We start from the raw sequence: 12,659 nt of genomic DNA, 5'->3' as shown, positions 1-12,659 counted from the left end.
CGGAAGAATCGGGTTAGAAAACAGGAGAGGCTGAGGGTCACTCCACTAATCACCAGCAACTGCTAACTGCCCTGGTAACTGGATCACCACCACAGAAGCTAGGGTCTTGGGCCAGTGAGACGACTCAGCTGATAAAAGGCCTTGCTGTGCAAGCCTGATAACCTGAGTTCAAACTCCAGATTCCACAGGAGAGAACCAGCTCCCAGAAGCTGCCATGGCATTCATATACCCATCCTCACACTCACGGCTTTTTCCAACCATCACCAACCAACTACACCCCCCTCCAAAAAAATAAAACCCACTGGGTGTAGGGTCTCTCATCATGGCACCTGCCAGGCCGAGTTGGAAGGTTTGTTTGAGAGCCATAAGTTATAGACCAGCCTAGTAACATATTGAGAGCCCTAAACACACCTCAAAACACAAAAACACAAAAAACAAAACTGACCTGATCCAGCTGTTGGTCTGAAATGAGCTCTGGATCAGCCAGGCCAGAAGGGAGCAGAGGATGGGAGCTAAAGACGGAGAATAGGGTAGCAGGAAATAGTGGGTGTGAAGCCTGGAGGCCCAGAAAGGCAGTGAGGGCTTGTACTGTATTTGGGAAAGGCTGACCTTGGGGTGGTCTGTGATAGTCCAAAACACAGGACAAATCCCTCTCCTTTTGTGCAGGAGCCCTGAGTACACAGAACCAGTTTTGCAGATTAACGTGAGACCAGCTTCAGTAACGAAGCTACAAACACCAGGGATAAGAATATTTTCTCTCAAAAGCTCAGGGTGCTTTTGGAAATTGGACACATCAAAACGTGAGTGAGTGCATGCGTGCGTATGTACGTGCGTGCGTGCGTGCGTGCGTGCGTGCGTGCGTGCGTGCGTGCGTGCGTGCGTGCGTGCGTGCGTGCGTGTGTGTGTGTGTGTGTGTGTTTAATACCACTGACCCCAAAGTGAGAAATCTCTGCTTCTGGGCTTGTTTTCTGATGTGTATTGTCACAAATGCAACGGGTTGGGGATTTTAAATGATCGTATTCATACTAAAAGCATTAGTTGCAACAGTCGGGCTATTGAGCACAGGACAATGTTCACATTGTGTCATTTTGTTAAAAACATACAGGATCCTGCTGAGGCCATTGCGGCCTCTAACATTATGCTTTGCTTTTTGTTGCTTTGAACCCTGTGGGTGGGCCTGTGCTCCAAGGCCATGACAGAGCCAGTTCACTTGGAGGAGTTTTCTGCATGGAAGATACTAATTTCTGCCTATTGCCCTACACAATGCCCTTTGTATGCTTCCATTATGATATTATTAGAAGCACATCTAGCAATGTCCACCAAGCCAGTGGAAAGTTGTGTATTTCAAAGCACTTCCAGCTTAGGGGTGGGAGTAGGGATGACTGCCATCTTCCAGCTTAATGAACCTTGCTTGGTTCTGTGCTGGATTTTTCGAAGGGGGAATAATGAAATTTCCGGGCTCAATCCTGCCAGTTACCAAGAGCCCTCCTCCCCCCAAATAGGGCCGCGCTTCCAGCGCTTGTCTTTGTGTCTAGCCTGGTCTTGTCTCCTTCTTGCCTCAGTATTTTTCATGTCCAATCGATGATTTCTTCTGAGGGCACTCAGGAGTTCACGACAGAGGTTCTGTATGGCATCCCATACCTCAGGATTTGAGGGGCGGGTATATGAAACCCGATACATTGATCCTGCGGGGTACCGCCAGCAGGGGGCACTGTTCCCTTACCATGGAAGCTTCCACCCACACTGGCCACCCGTAGCCTGGCGAGCTCGCACATGCTCCAGGCCGGCCTTGGGGATTTGGCCTGGCTCTGATGGGCAATGCCTCTATTGGGCTTGAAAACTGGAACTGAGCCTTTTGCTTCTGTCAGAAAAAAATTCTGGCCAGCTAAGAAGGAAAAGGCTGGCTCGCTTTTCACGGCCACCAGGCCTACGTTGGAAAATTGTTGACTGAATGAGATAGGCCGCGGAGGGAAGGCGGAGATGTGGATCCAAAGCATCCATCCTGGAATCAATCTGTCCGCCGCCTCCGCAGCTTGAGTGGTGACTCGGTGTCATACGCCTTCGGCTGCTGGAGGTGCGCTTTGCTGGATGTTTGGCTTGGGCCGTTGTTGCTGGGCAACAGGCATCCCCGCGGCCTCCCGCTCATCCCGCCCCCGCCGCGCCTCCTCCTAAGAGTTTAATTGGTGTACTTTTTACTTTCATACAGTAAATTGGAAATGGAATGGGGAAGCTGTGTTCCTCGGCACCCCAAGCTGTCGAGAACATTCTGCTCGTTACAAAACGTACTTAAGCCAGGGACTAGCGGAAACTCTGGGGGTCCTCACTGAGGCTGATGGAGGCGCTGGCCATTCATTCAGATGGCAGAGGCTCCCGGGTGAAGTTTAGGGCAAATGCGCTGTGCCCAAGAGAGGTGAATGGTGGCGGTTGAGAAGGAGAGGACACGTACTGTGAAGAAATTACTGTCACCGACAGACTGTTATCTTTGGTATTTAAATCGCTCTGCGTTTACCACCGAGAGAATTTTTTTCCTCCATGGGAGAGGGATGGATTAAGACATCTTCTTTCCCCAGCCCTCACCTCTCCCTCCCTCTTGCTCTGCTATGCCCTGCCCTTTTCTTTATCCGCTCCTTTTCCTCCCTCTTCCCTTTCCACATCCTCCCCTCCCTGGCTCCCTTTCGCTTTCCCTCAGAGGTTCAAGTCCAGAGGTGTGGCAGTTCCCCACGGTGAGGCCAGTTCCTGAAGACAAAAGGCCACCTGGAGAGGAATAATGAATCTATTTATGAGACCGTTTCAAAAGATCACACAATATCTTCCAGGGGAAAAAAAAAAAGCCTTTTTTTTTTTTTTTAGATTTATTCATGTTTTATTTTGTGTGCATTTTGCCTGCATGTATGTCTATGCACTGCATGCATGCTTGGTGGTTGGTGCCTTTAGAGAAGAAAAGAGGAAATCGGATCCCCTGGATCTGAGGTTACAGATGGTTGTGAGCCACCATGTGGATGCTGGAAACAGAACCCAGGTCCTCTGCAAGAGCAACCAGTGCTCTTAACCACTGAGCCACCTCTCTAGCCCCTGGGAGCATCTTTATAAAGACTGGCAGGTGCTTTCAGCTGACTTGGTGGGAGTTTAGGTGGGTAAGGCAAGGATAGTTGAGAAATGTAAGTTAAGAAAGACAGTGTTCGCCGGGCGGTGGTGGCGCACGCCTTTAATCCCAGCACTCGGGAGGCAGAGGCAGGCGGATCTCTGTGAGTTCGAGGCCAGCCTGGTCTACGGCGCGAGATCCAGGAAAGGCACCAAAGCTACACAGAGAAACCCTGTCTCGAAAAACCAAAAAAAAAAAAACAACAACAACAAAAAAAAAAAAAAAAGAAAGGAAGGAAGGAAGACAGTGTTCACTTGGGAGGCAGAAGTAGGCAGATATTTGTGAGTTCGAGGCCAGCCTAGTCTACAAATCGAGTTCCAGGACAGCCAGGGCCACACAGAGAAACCCTGTCTCAAACCATCCACCAAAGGGAAGAAAGACAGATAGCTAAGTGGATAAAGGCACCAGATGCCAAGCCTAACAAGCTGGGTTTCCTCTCTGGAACCTGCAACAGCAGAAGGAAAGACCCGATTCCTGAAAGTCATCCTCCGGCTTCCACACATGCGCCATGTCACGTGCATGCCCACACACATAGACACAAAATAAATAAAAATGGAATAAAATACTGAAAGAATGATATTGTTGATTCTGAAGATGATAGTTATTATTTTGAGACAGGACCTCAAGTAGCCCAGGCTGGCCTTGAACTCCATATGTAGCGACACTCAGGATGACATTGAATCCCTGCTCATCTGCCTTCACCTCATTGGGGCACAGGTATGTACCACCAGACTCACCTTCTCCTGATTCTATTGTAATAAAATGTTTTGAGACAGAGTCTCACTGTGTAATCCTGGCTGGCCGGGAACTTGCAATGTAGACCAGGTTGGCCTGGGACTCACAGAGATCCTCCCGCTTCTGCCTTCTGAGTGCTGGGATTGAAGACAGACAACAAACATGTCTGGCTTAGATTAAAAATTACAATATTTTTGTGGCACATGGTGAGTGTATAAACTGACTACATACATTCCAAGATGGTTACGTGGAAAGTTTCTATTATAGATACAAGGGAAAGTACAACCAGGGGCATCTGGAAGAGCAGGGAGAGAGCGCAGGAGAGTGAACATGGCCAGCAGACTGGACCTGCCATGAGAGGAGAGGGGGAGGGGAGCGAGAGATGAAGACAGTACCAGCGAAGGAGACCAAGAGAGTGCGCGGCTGAAGTGGTAGGGTTAGAAGAGGGATGAGAAGCTGGGCTGGGGAGCCCACCAGCTGGAGAGGGCTAGAGTGGGGTGCGGTGAGAAGAGCCAGGATGTCAGCATGGACTCCGAAATTGGTAACAGGTACTTGTGATACTCGGGGACCTGGAGGCCAGCGTGTTGTCATGCTAGTAGGCACCACAGATAGCCATTTGTTCCTTTTGCCAGTGACAGGGGACTGGCCCCTTTGGTAGTTCCTGAGGAGTGCTGCTTTTGTCCAATCGCCAGAATTTGGGCCTGACAGCAAGACCCTGTCTCAAAAACAACAAAACAAAACCTATTTTATGTGTATGGGTGTTTTGCCTGCATGTATGTCTGTGCCTTATAACAATGCCAAGGGGTGGATCAGAAGACCTCCCCCTTGCTAGTTACAGTCACCTGGTACCCAGGCCCCTGGTCCAGTCAACCTCTTATGCAGTCCTGCTGGGTACAGCCACTAGGAAACCTAGTGGGCCCCAACAGGGGATCACACCGTGTCCGCAATCAGGAAGCAGAGAGAGATGAATGCAAACATGTTGCTGCTCAGCTCCCTTTTCCCATTCAATCAATATAATCAAGGTCATCCCACACAGGCACGCCCAGAGGCCCATCTCTCCGTTGATTCTGGATTCTTTCAAGTCACTAGCACTAACCACCACAGTCAACAAGTACATTCCTGGTGAGACCAAGATGCACTCTGCCACTTACTGGAAGGGAGCCTGGACAAGTTTCTTCCAACTTTTGCAGCCTTTGTTTTCCTGACTTAAGATCTAGACACTGACAGTCAGGGGACAAGGCTGGGGACATGGCTGGGGACATGGCCGGGGACACAGCTCAGTACTTAAGTGCTTGCTGAGCAAGCACGAAGACCAGAGTTCAGACCCCCAGAACTCATATTAATGCCAGGCGGGCATGGTGGCCCACGTGGAATTCTAGCCTCAGAAGGCAGAGACAGAGGATCCCTAGAGCAAGCTGGCTACAGAGACGAGCCATATCCAGGAATTCTAGGTTGATTGAGAGACCCTGACGCATTGTATAAAGTGAGAGAGCAATTGAAAATTATTTCAGCTATCAACCTCGGGCCTCCACGTGCATATGCACCCATATTCACCACCCGCATGTGCCTATACATAGGCACACATGACAAGCACACATACACAAATGGGGTGAGTGAGGAAAACATCTATACCACACACAAGGCCCAGTTAATAACTGTGACCTATGGGAACTGTGCCTGGAACGTACTTAACACACCCAGCTTTCAGACGCATTACCCATGCATGCCCTAAGTCTTCATCAGGCAAGGGAGGCTCCTGCAAGAAGAAACCCCGCCTCCATCAAAGGCCATGTAAAACACATTAGCAAGCTCACTGTGGCTGTGACACATGTCTATAACAATTAACTTGTCTTCCAGTAAAAGGACTCACTCTCCTCCTGTGACAACCTTTACCACCTAAATTGCCTTGACGGTTCATTTTTCTATTACATTTATTTATTTATTTACGTGTGTCTGGGTATATTCCATGGTGTGTGTGGGGGGAGGTGTCAGGGTGGGTGTGGGGGGGGAGGTGTCAGGGTGGGTGTGGGGGTGTGATTTATTTGTGTGTGGGTGCAAATGTGTGTGTGCACATGTATGCCCACATGTGTGGTTGCCAAAAGACAACCCCTGGTCCTTTTCCTTAGATGTTGTCCACTTGGGTTTTTCATTTTTTGTTTTCTCTCCTGTGGATTTTTGTTTTGTTTTGTTTTGTTTTGTTTTGAGACAGGGTCGCTCAGTAGCCTGGAACTCACCAGAGGCTGGGCTGGCTGGTCAGTGAGTTCCAGGGAACCACCTGTCTGTGGTTTCTACTCCCCCAGCACTCAGGTTACAAAGATGTGCCACCACACCTGGGCCTTAAAAGTTATTCAGATTTATTTATTTTTTGTACGTGAGTGTTTCACCTGTATGCCACCTGAGTGCCTGATGCCCGTGGAGGTCAGAAAAGATGTCTGATTTCCTGAACTGAAGTCCAGAGGTTGTGAGCCACCATGTAGGTTCTGGGAACCAAATCCCAGTCCTCTGGCAGAGCAGCCAGTGTGCTTTTCCCTGAGCTGCCTCTCCAGCCCCAACCCCAAGCTTTTTGTTGTCTGTTTGGTTGTTTGTTTGTTTGGTTTGCAGCAGGGTCCCTCTGTGTAGCCCTGACTGGCCTGGAACTCACTTCGTAGTCCAGGCTGGCCTTGAATTCACAGCGATCCACCTGCCTCTGCCTCCCAAGTGCTAGGATTAAAGGCAGGTCCCTCTACATCTGGCCACCTGGATTTTTTTTTTAAATATGTGTTCTAAGTATTTAATTCAGGTTCATCTATTTGCAGAGCAAGCCCTTTACCAACTCAGCTCTCTCTCCGGTCCCCAACTTGTGATTTTCTGTTAAAAATTAAAGCTGTGGTTCTTGCAAACTTCCCACACACTGTGATTGTCACTGACTTTCCTCACAGTTCCAGAATAGTCTCGACCTGTAGGGAAACAGCAATGGTTCCTAACACCGGAGCTGTGGGTTTATTAATTCTTAACTCTTAGCAAATGCTTTCTTTCACTTGGAGGTTTGCAGGGTACTGGGGAAATATGAAGACTCTTTCAGGGGCTGAAGTAGCTCTCCTGGGAGGTAAATTCTTGGTACTGCTGCTTCCCTTTACTGCTCTGCTAACCGGGACCTTGACTCTCAAGGTACATCCTATCTATGCCCGGGACCTTTGTCAACCCATTTCAGTCACAGAAAAATCTCGAATGTTTCATTCTGTCTCCTGGAGCTCCTCAGCTACGAAAATTGCTGTGATTACTGCCTCCCCACAATTTTCCTGCAGAGGCAGAAGATTTAATTTGCATTTTAGAATAGTTCATGCAGACTAGCGTTCCAGGCGAGGGAAGTAAGAAGGATAGCTCGGGCATGCATTTATCTGTGGGCCGTGGCTAGAATGCCTGTGTGATTGGCTCCTTTCCTTTGCCGAGAAATCTGAACTCTTTGGATGAAGAATGATTGGAAGAGGCAGGGGAGATATAAGGGAAAGGGAAGACATTACATAGCTAAAATAGAAACAGGATGAAGCTAGTGGGTAATGTTTGCCCAGTAAGGGAGACACCCTGAATTCAGTCTCTAGCCCTGGGTGGCAGGGTGGTGTGGTGGCGGTGGTGGTGTGTGTGTTGTTGGTGTTGGTGAGGTGGTGGTGATGGTGTTGCAGTGGTGGTGGGGTGGTTATGGTGATGGTGGGGGGGTGGGGGGGTGGTGATGGTGGTGTTGGTGGTGGTGGTGGTGGTGATGGTGGTGGTGGTGGTGGTGAGGTGGTGGTGATGGTGTGGTGGTGGTGGTGATGGTGGTGGTGGTGGTGGTGAGGTGGTGGTGATGGTGTGGTGGTGGTGGTGGTGGTGGTTATGGTGATGGTGGTGGTGGTGTGTGTGGTGGTGATGGTGGTGGTGGTGGTGGTAGTGATGGTGGTGGGGTGGTGGTGGGGTGGTGGTGGTAGAGGAGGTGGTGGTGGTGGGGGTGGAGGTGGTGGTGGAGGTGGTGGTGATGGTGTGGTGGTGGTGGTGGTGGTGGTGATGGTGATGGTGGTGGTGGTGGTGGTGGTAGAGGAGGTGGTGGTGGAGGTGGGGGTGGAGGTGGTGGAGGTGGTGGTGGAGGTGGTGGTGGAGGTGGTGGTGGAGGTGGTGGTGATGGGGGGGTGGTATGTGTGGCACACCATGGTCTAGCAGGAAAAAGTGCTTGCCCCGCAGGCCTGACAACCCACATTCAATCCTGGACCTCACAGTGGAAGAGCAAACTCACCCTGAAAGTTGTCTGCTGCCCTCAACATGTGCTCTGTAGCATATGAGGATCTACGTTCCCTCCTCACACACTAACACAATATTATTTTCAAGGTTTATTTCTATTTGTGTGCACGGGTGTGTGTTTATGTAGGGGTATGGAGTCCAGAGGTACAGGAGGTTGTGAGATGCCTTATGTGGGTGCTGGGGACCAAGCTGGGGTCCATTGCAAGAGCATTACATGCTTTTTCATCGCTGAGCCATTTCTTCAGCCCCGGCAATAATGTTTCTTTAGATAAGGAAAACCAATTATAGCTAAGAGAAGTGCTCCTCACACAAGCAGAAATAAAAACAGGAACTGTTTATTTCATTGCTTAAATCATTCCATGAATGACTGCTGGGTTGTCTTTAATGATTTCAAAGGTCCCACTGACATATAATGGGGTGGGGAGCCATACTCCCCTGTGCCACAAGAACCATTCAGTATAACTGCAAACATATAACCATTCAGATAACATGCAAACATAATTTTCAAAAACAGAGCAATATCATGGTAGGATACAAAAAGCTGATTGAGTAAATAGATTTCACATCTTTTTTTTTAAGCGGGGGAAGGGTACTGTTATGATTCTACTATGCCCAACTGGAAATCTTGGCCATACCCACAGGCCTGCTCCATTTACAGGAAGGAGCAAAGGTCCAGAAGTTAAGCTACTCATTCTAGATCTGTGTTTGCTGGACTAAGGTTCTGCATTTGCTATTTCAAATGGTTTTTGAAAAATGGATATCATACACTTATTTGTTCAGAACTTTCATATAAAAGAGTAATGATCATTTCAATTACTATTATTTTTTTCTGGAATAATAATTTTTTTTCTTTGAATAGTCACCCATTGCACTGAAAACCACAGATTCAGAATTCACAATTAAATCACAATTTAAAAAAATTGAAATTTCATGCCAAATCAAAGTAGCCACCAGTTAATGTGAAACACATTTACATTTCAGAGTAGTTTAAAATTATTTACCAAAATGTCTCTTTTTTCTGTTAAATCACGTTTACTCTCAAGATGCACTTCTTTTGGTTTGTTTGATTTTGCTTGTTTGGGTTTTTTTTTTAGGGGGGCATTGTTTGTTTGGTTTCTTTTGAGAGAGTCTCTCTGTGTAGCCCTGACTGTCCTGGAACTCACTCTGTAGACCAGGCTGGTCTAGAACTCACAGAGACCTGCTTGCCTCTACCTCCCAAGTGGTAGGATGAAAGGCGTGGGTGACCATACTCAATCACACACTTGTTTCTCAATATTTGATGTTCACAGTACAATTGGAATTGGTTACATTCATTAGGGTCACAATGGTGTTCCATGCTCAAGATTCCAGAATCTGTGCTGCCTACGATGAGGTAGATAAACTTTAGTGTTGTTGGCTAGGACCAATTTCCTTTAGACTCAACTTTTTAAAAGATAGATTTCCAAAATAGTCAGCAAAAGACTGAAAATGTCTTTGTACTTTGCCTAAAAGTGGAAAAAATAGAATTTCAAAAGGTATTATCAAAGTTTTCTGTACCTCATTTTAATTTAAAAACAGAATAAAAGCATCCAATTACAAAGCCACTACAGATCTTAAAGTCACCATCTTTGAACATCTAGAGAGCCTGGCTCGACTTCTGAATTGGGAGATCTGTCCACACGAAGGCCTCTGGTTTAACACCTCCAGGGGCCAGACCAGCTGCTGCCCCTTAGCATGTGACCCTAAACTTCAAGTCTCCTCCAAGTTCAGACCTGACTGCTCCATTTCTTCATAGGAGCCTCTCCCAGGGGACAAGAATCCAATTCCTGTACACACATCAAAGTTCAGACAGAACGGGGAGGCCCATCTGGGTACGACAGGCTGCAATGGATAAAGTTGGAAGTGAGACCCAGGCTGCAGGTGTCGGGCCTGCCTTGGACAGGCTTAGATGGTATGGCACAGGCCCTGGTTGGTCAACCAAGGCATTGGCAGCTTAAAGGCCATTCAGGTTGGAGGGGGCAGACTGGGCATTAATCCAGCTAAAGGCCCCGGGGTGGGTCGACGAGAGATTTCGTGGAAGGATGGCAGGCCACCACGGATCTTGGTCTTCTTTCGGGGAACCATGGGCGAGGCACCCAAGAATTTGCTGAAGGAGCTCGACTTCTTCAAGCCACGGGCCAGGTCCTGGAGCATCAGGTCGTCGGCCAGGACGCCCAGAAACGCGCTAGTGGTGGAGCTGAGGATGGTGGCGGCCACCTGCACGGGGTGCCTCGACACAAGGCTCCCACTGCCACCACTGGCCGCATCAGGCTCCGTCGTGGTTCGCAGGCCAGGGTCGCCAAGTAAACGCCGCAGCGCGTAGGAGGAGCCAGGCTTCAGGTACTGGTAGGCACGACGGCCGCTGTGGTCGCGGACGTGCACTTGGGCGCCCAGACGCACCACTAACAGCACGGCCGCATCCTCGTGGCCGTGCAGGGCCGCCAAGTGCAGCGGCGTGTAGCCACCGTGTGAGCGCGCGTTCACGTCCACGGGAGCGCCTCCACGCCGGGCGACCTCCACCAGCTGTAGAGCCATCTCCCGGTCGCCGCTCTTGGCTGCCCAGTGTAGAGCGGTGAAACCCGACATGAAGTCACGCTTGCCAGCCAGGCCGCTGTCCCGCAAGAGCAGCCCGTGCAGCTGGTGGCTCCAATGGCCGCTGGCCGTGCGCACCAGCCACTCGTGCTCCGTGGGCTCCAGGGGCACCGCGGGCGGCGGCGGCGGCGCGGCAGGCACCTCCTCCGTATCCGGGCTCAGCAGGCGCGGGCCGGCTCGCGACAGGCGCCTGAGATGAGGGGAGCGGCCGGGTCCCAGGTGCAGGCCCAGACCCGACTCCTCTACCGAGAGCCGCCGCAGGAGCATCGGAGAGGCCCGCGGACTGGGCTCCTCCGACCGCTGCCGGCGCAGGCCTTGCTCCTCCGCGCGGATCCGCAGCGCCGCGGGGCCGGGGACCACGCAGCGCACCGGCAGCATGCAGGGCTTCTGCGGTGGCACTTGCGCCCTGGGAGGTGCAGGCTCCGGGTCTGGCGACTCTGTGCTTGGCGAGGCTGCCCCCGACGGCACACTGGCCGGTGCGGCTACCTCGGAGGCTCCCTCCGAGGGCCAGGGTAGCTCCTGATCCTCGGGTTCCCCGGGCTGTGGCGCTGAGTCTGATGGAGCCCCAAGCTGGGTGACCCCTGAGGGTGGGGACCTCGAGGCATGCTGTAGCTCCGATGATGAGGACCAGTCCTCCAGCGGTTCCTCGGACGGCTGTGGGGAAAGGGGAGCTCCGGGGACGCAGTTGTCCTCCGCTGGGACGGCAGTGCACTCGGCCTGTATGGCTGGCACCCCAGGGCTGGAGGGGTGCGGGGGCTCTGGTCCCTCCCGCGGCCGCGGCTTCTTTCTCAGCACCACGAACTTGACCCCGTCCAGCTCCTTCACCACCGCCACGTTGTTGACGAACTTCTTAAAGCGGTCCCTGCGGGCTGCGCGGCAGCGCGGGTCCCCAGCGTCCAGCAGCGGCTTGAAGCGGCTCAGCAGTTCCGAGTTGCGCACCTGCCCGCCGTGCTCCAGCAGGAAACCCAGCACCGCCGCCTGGCTCACCCCTGCGGCTGCGGCGGCGGCAGCGGCTGCCGCTGCCAGCGCCATGCTCGATCCCTGCGCCTCCGGGATCCCCCCAGCCGCCTCGCCAGGCTCACCTGGGGCTCGGATCCCCGAAGCTGGACTGCAGTCACGCCCTCTCCGCCGCCCTAGGACGACTCCGGGCGAAGGGCGCTTGGGGCTCCTGCCCTCCGCCTGCGCCTGGCCGGGCCCCCAGCTTGCGGGGTAGGTTGCTGCCGAGAGGTCCTATCCAATGGGTGCTGGGCTCCATGCCCCTGAGCGGTGCTCGGCTTACAGGTGACAGCTGCCACTGGAGGTGCGGAGGGAATGGGGGAGCGGAACCTCTCCCAGCTGCCCCCACCCCAGCCGCGGAATTAAAGGCGCAGCGCTGCTCTTCAGCTCCACTCCTGGTTGCTAAGTGGGTGTGTTCCCTGGGGATGTTGCTGTACATGGGCGAGGCGTGGTTATTTATTCCTTTCAGCAGTATTTACCACAAAATAAAAGCAACATTTTACATATGTATCTCCTTGCAATATATATATATATATGTTGCACCAATAACACTCCAATTTCTGATGCGTTTCATACAGGAAAATGGAGTCATGAAATTCAGAGAACAATTCGCTGTGTGTGACGTTGAATTCATGGTACTTGAGGATCACAAGAGGTTTAGAGCAGTTTTCTCATGATAAAATAATACTGTTTTAAAGGTGGAGCTTTGCAAGTTGCATTTTTTTTTATTATTCTTTGAGTGGTGTGTGTGTGTGTGTGTGTGTGTCTTGTAGGTCAGAAGCCAATCTGTGTGTCTTGTAGGTCAGAAGCCAATCAGTTCTAGCTTTCCATCATATGGACTCTGGAGCTCGAATTCAGGTCATTGGGCGTGGCGGCGGGCACTTATACTCACTGAACTATTTCAAACACACTCCCTTTATTTTGTCTC

At 51.2% G+C, this 12,659-nt stretch overlaps 1 protein-coding gene across 1 annotated transcript; it reads right to left on the bottom strand.

The window, feature by feature from the left end:
* Positions 1-8,444: 8,444 nt before the first annotated feature.
* Positions 8,445-12,204, bottom strand: Sowaha (sosondowah ankyrin repeat domain family member A). The gene has a single exon (XM_052757926.1). The coding sequence runs from the start codon at positions 11,765-11,767 to the stop codon at positions 10,109-10,111; it is 1,659 nt and encodes a 552-aa protein (XP_052613886.1). The 5' UTR covers positions 11,768-12,204; the 3' UTR covers positions 8,445-10,108.
* Between the last annotated feature and the right edge of the window lie 455 nt (positions 12,205-12,659).

Source organism: Peromyscus californicus, unplaced genomic scaffold (assembly GCF_007827085.1).
Source record: "Peromyscus californicus insignis strain IS unplaced genomic scaffold, ASM782708v3 Scaffold_3__1_contigs__length_106647218, whole genome shotgun sequence".
NCBI classification, from domain to species: Eukaryota; Metazoa; Chordata; class Mammalia; order Rodentia; family Cricetidae; genus Peromyscus; species Peromyscus californicus.
This window is presented reverse-complemented; position numbering and strand designations above follow the sequence as displayed.

Bases quoted from the DNA above. Each gene is read 5' to 3' on its own strand.
- Sowaha (XM_052757926.1), bottom strand. From the start codon at position 11,767: ATGGCGCTGGCAGCGGCAGCCGCTGCCGCCGCCGCAGCCGCAGGGGTG.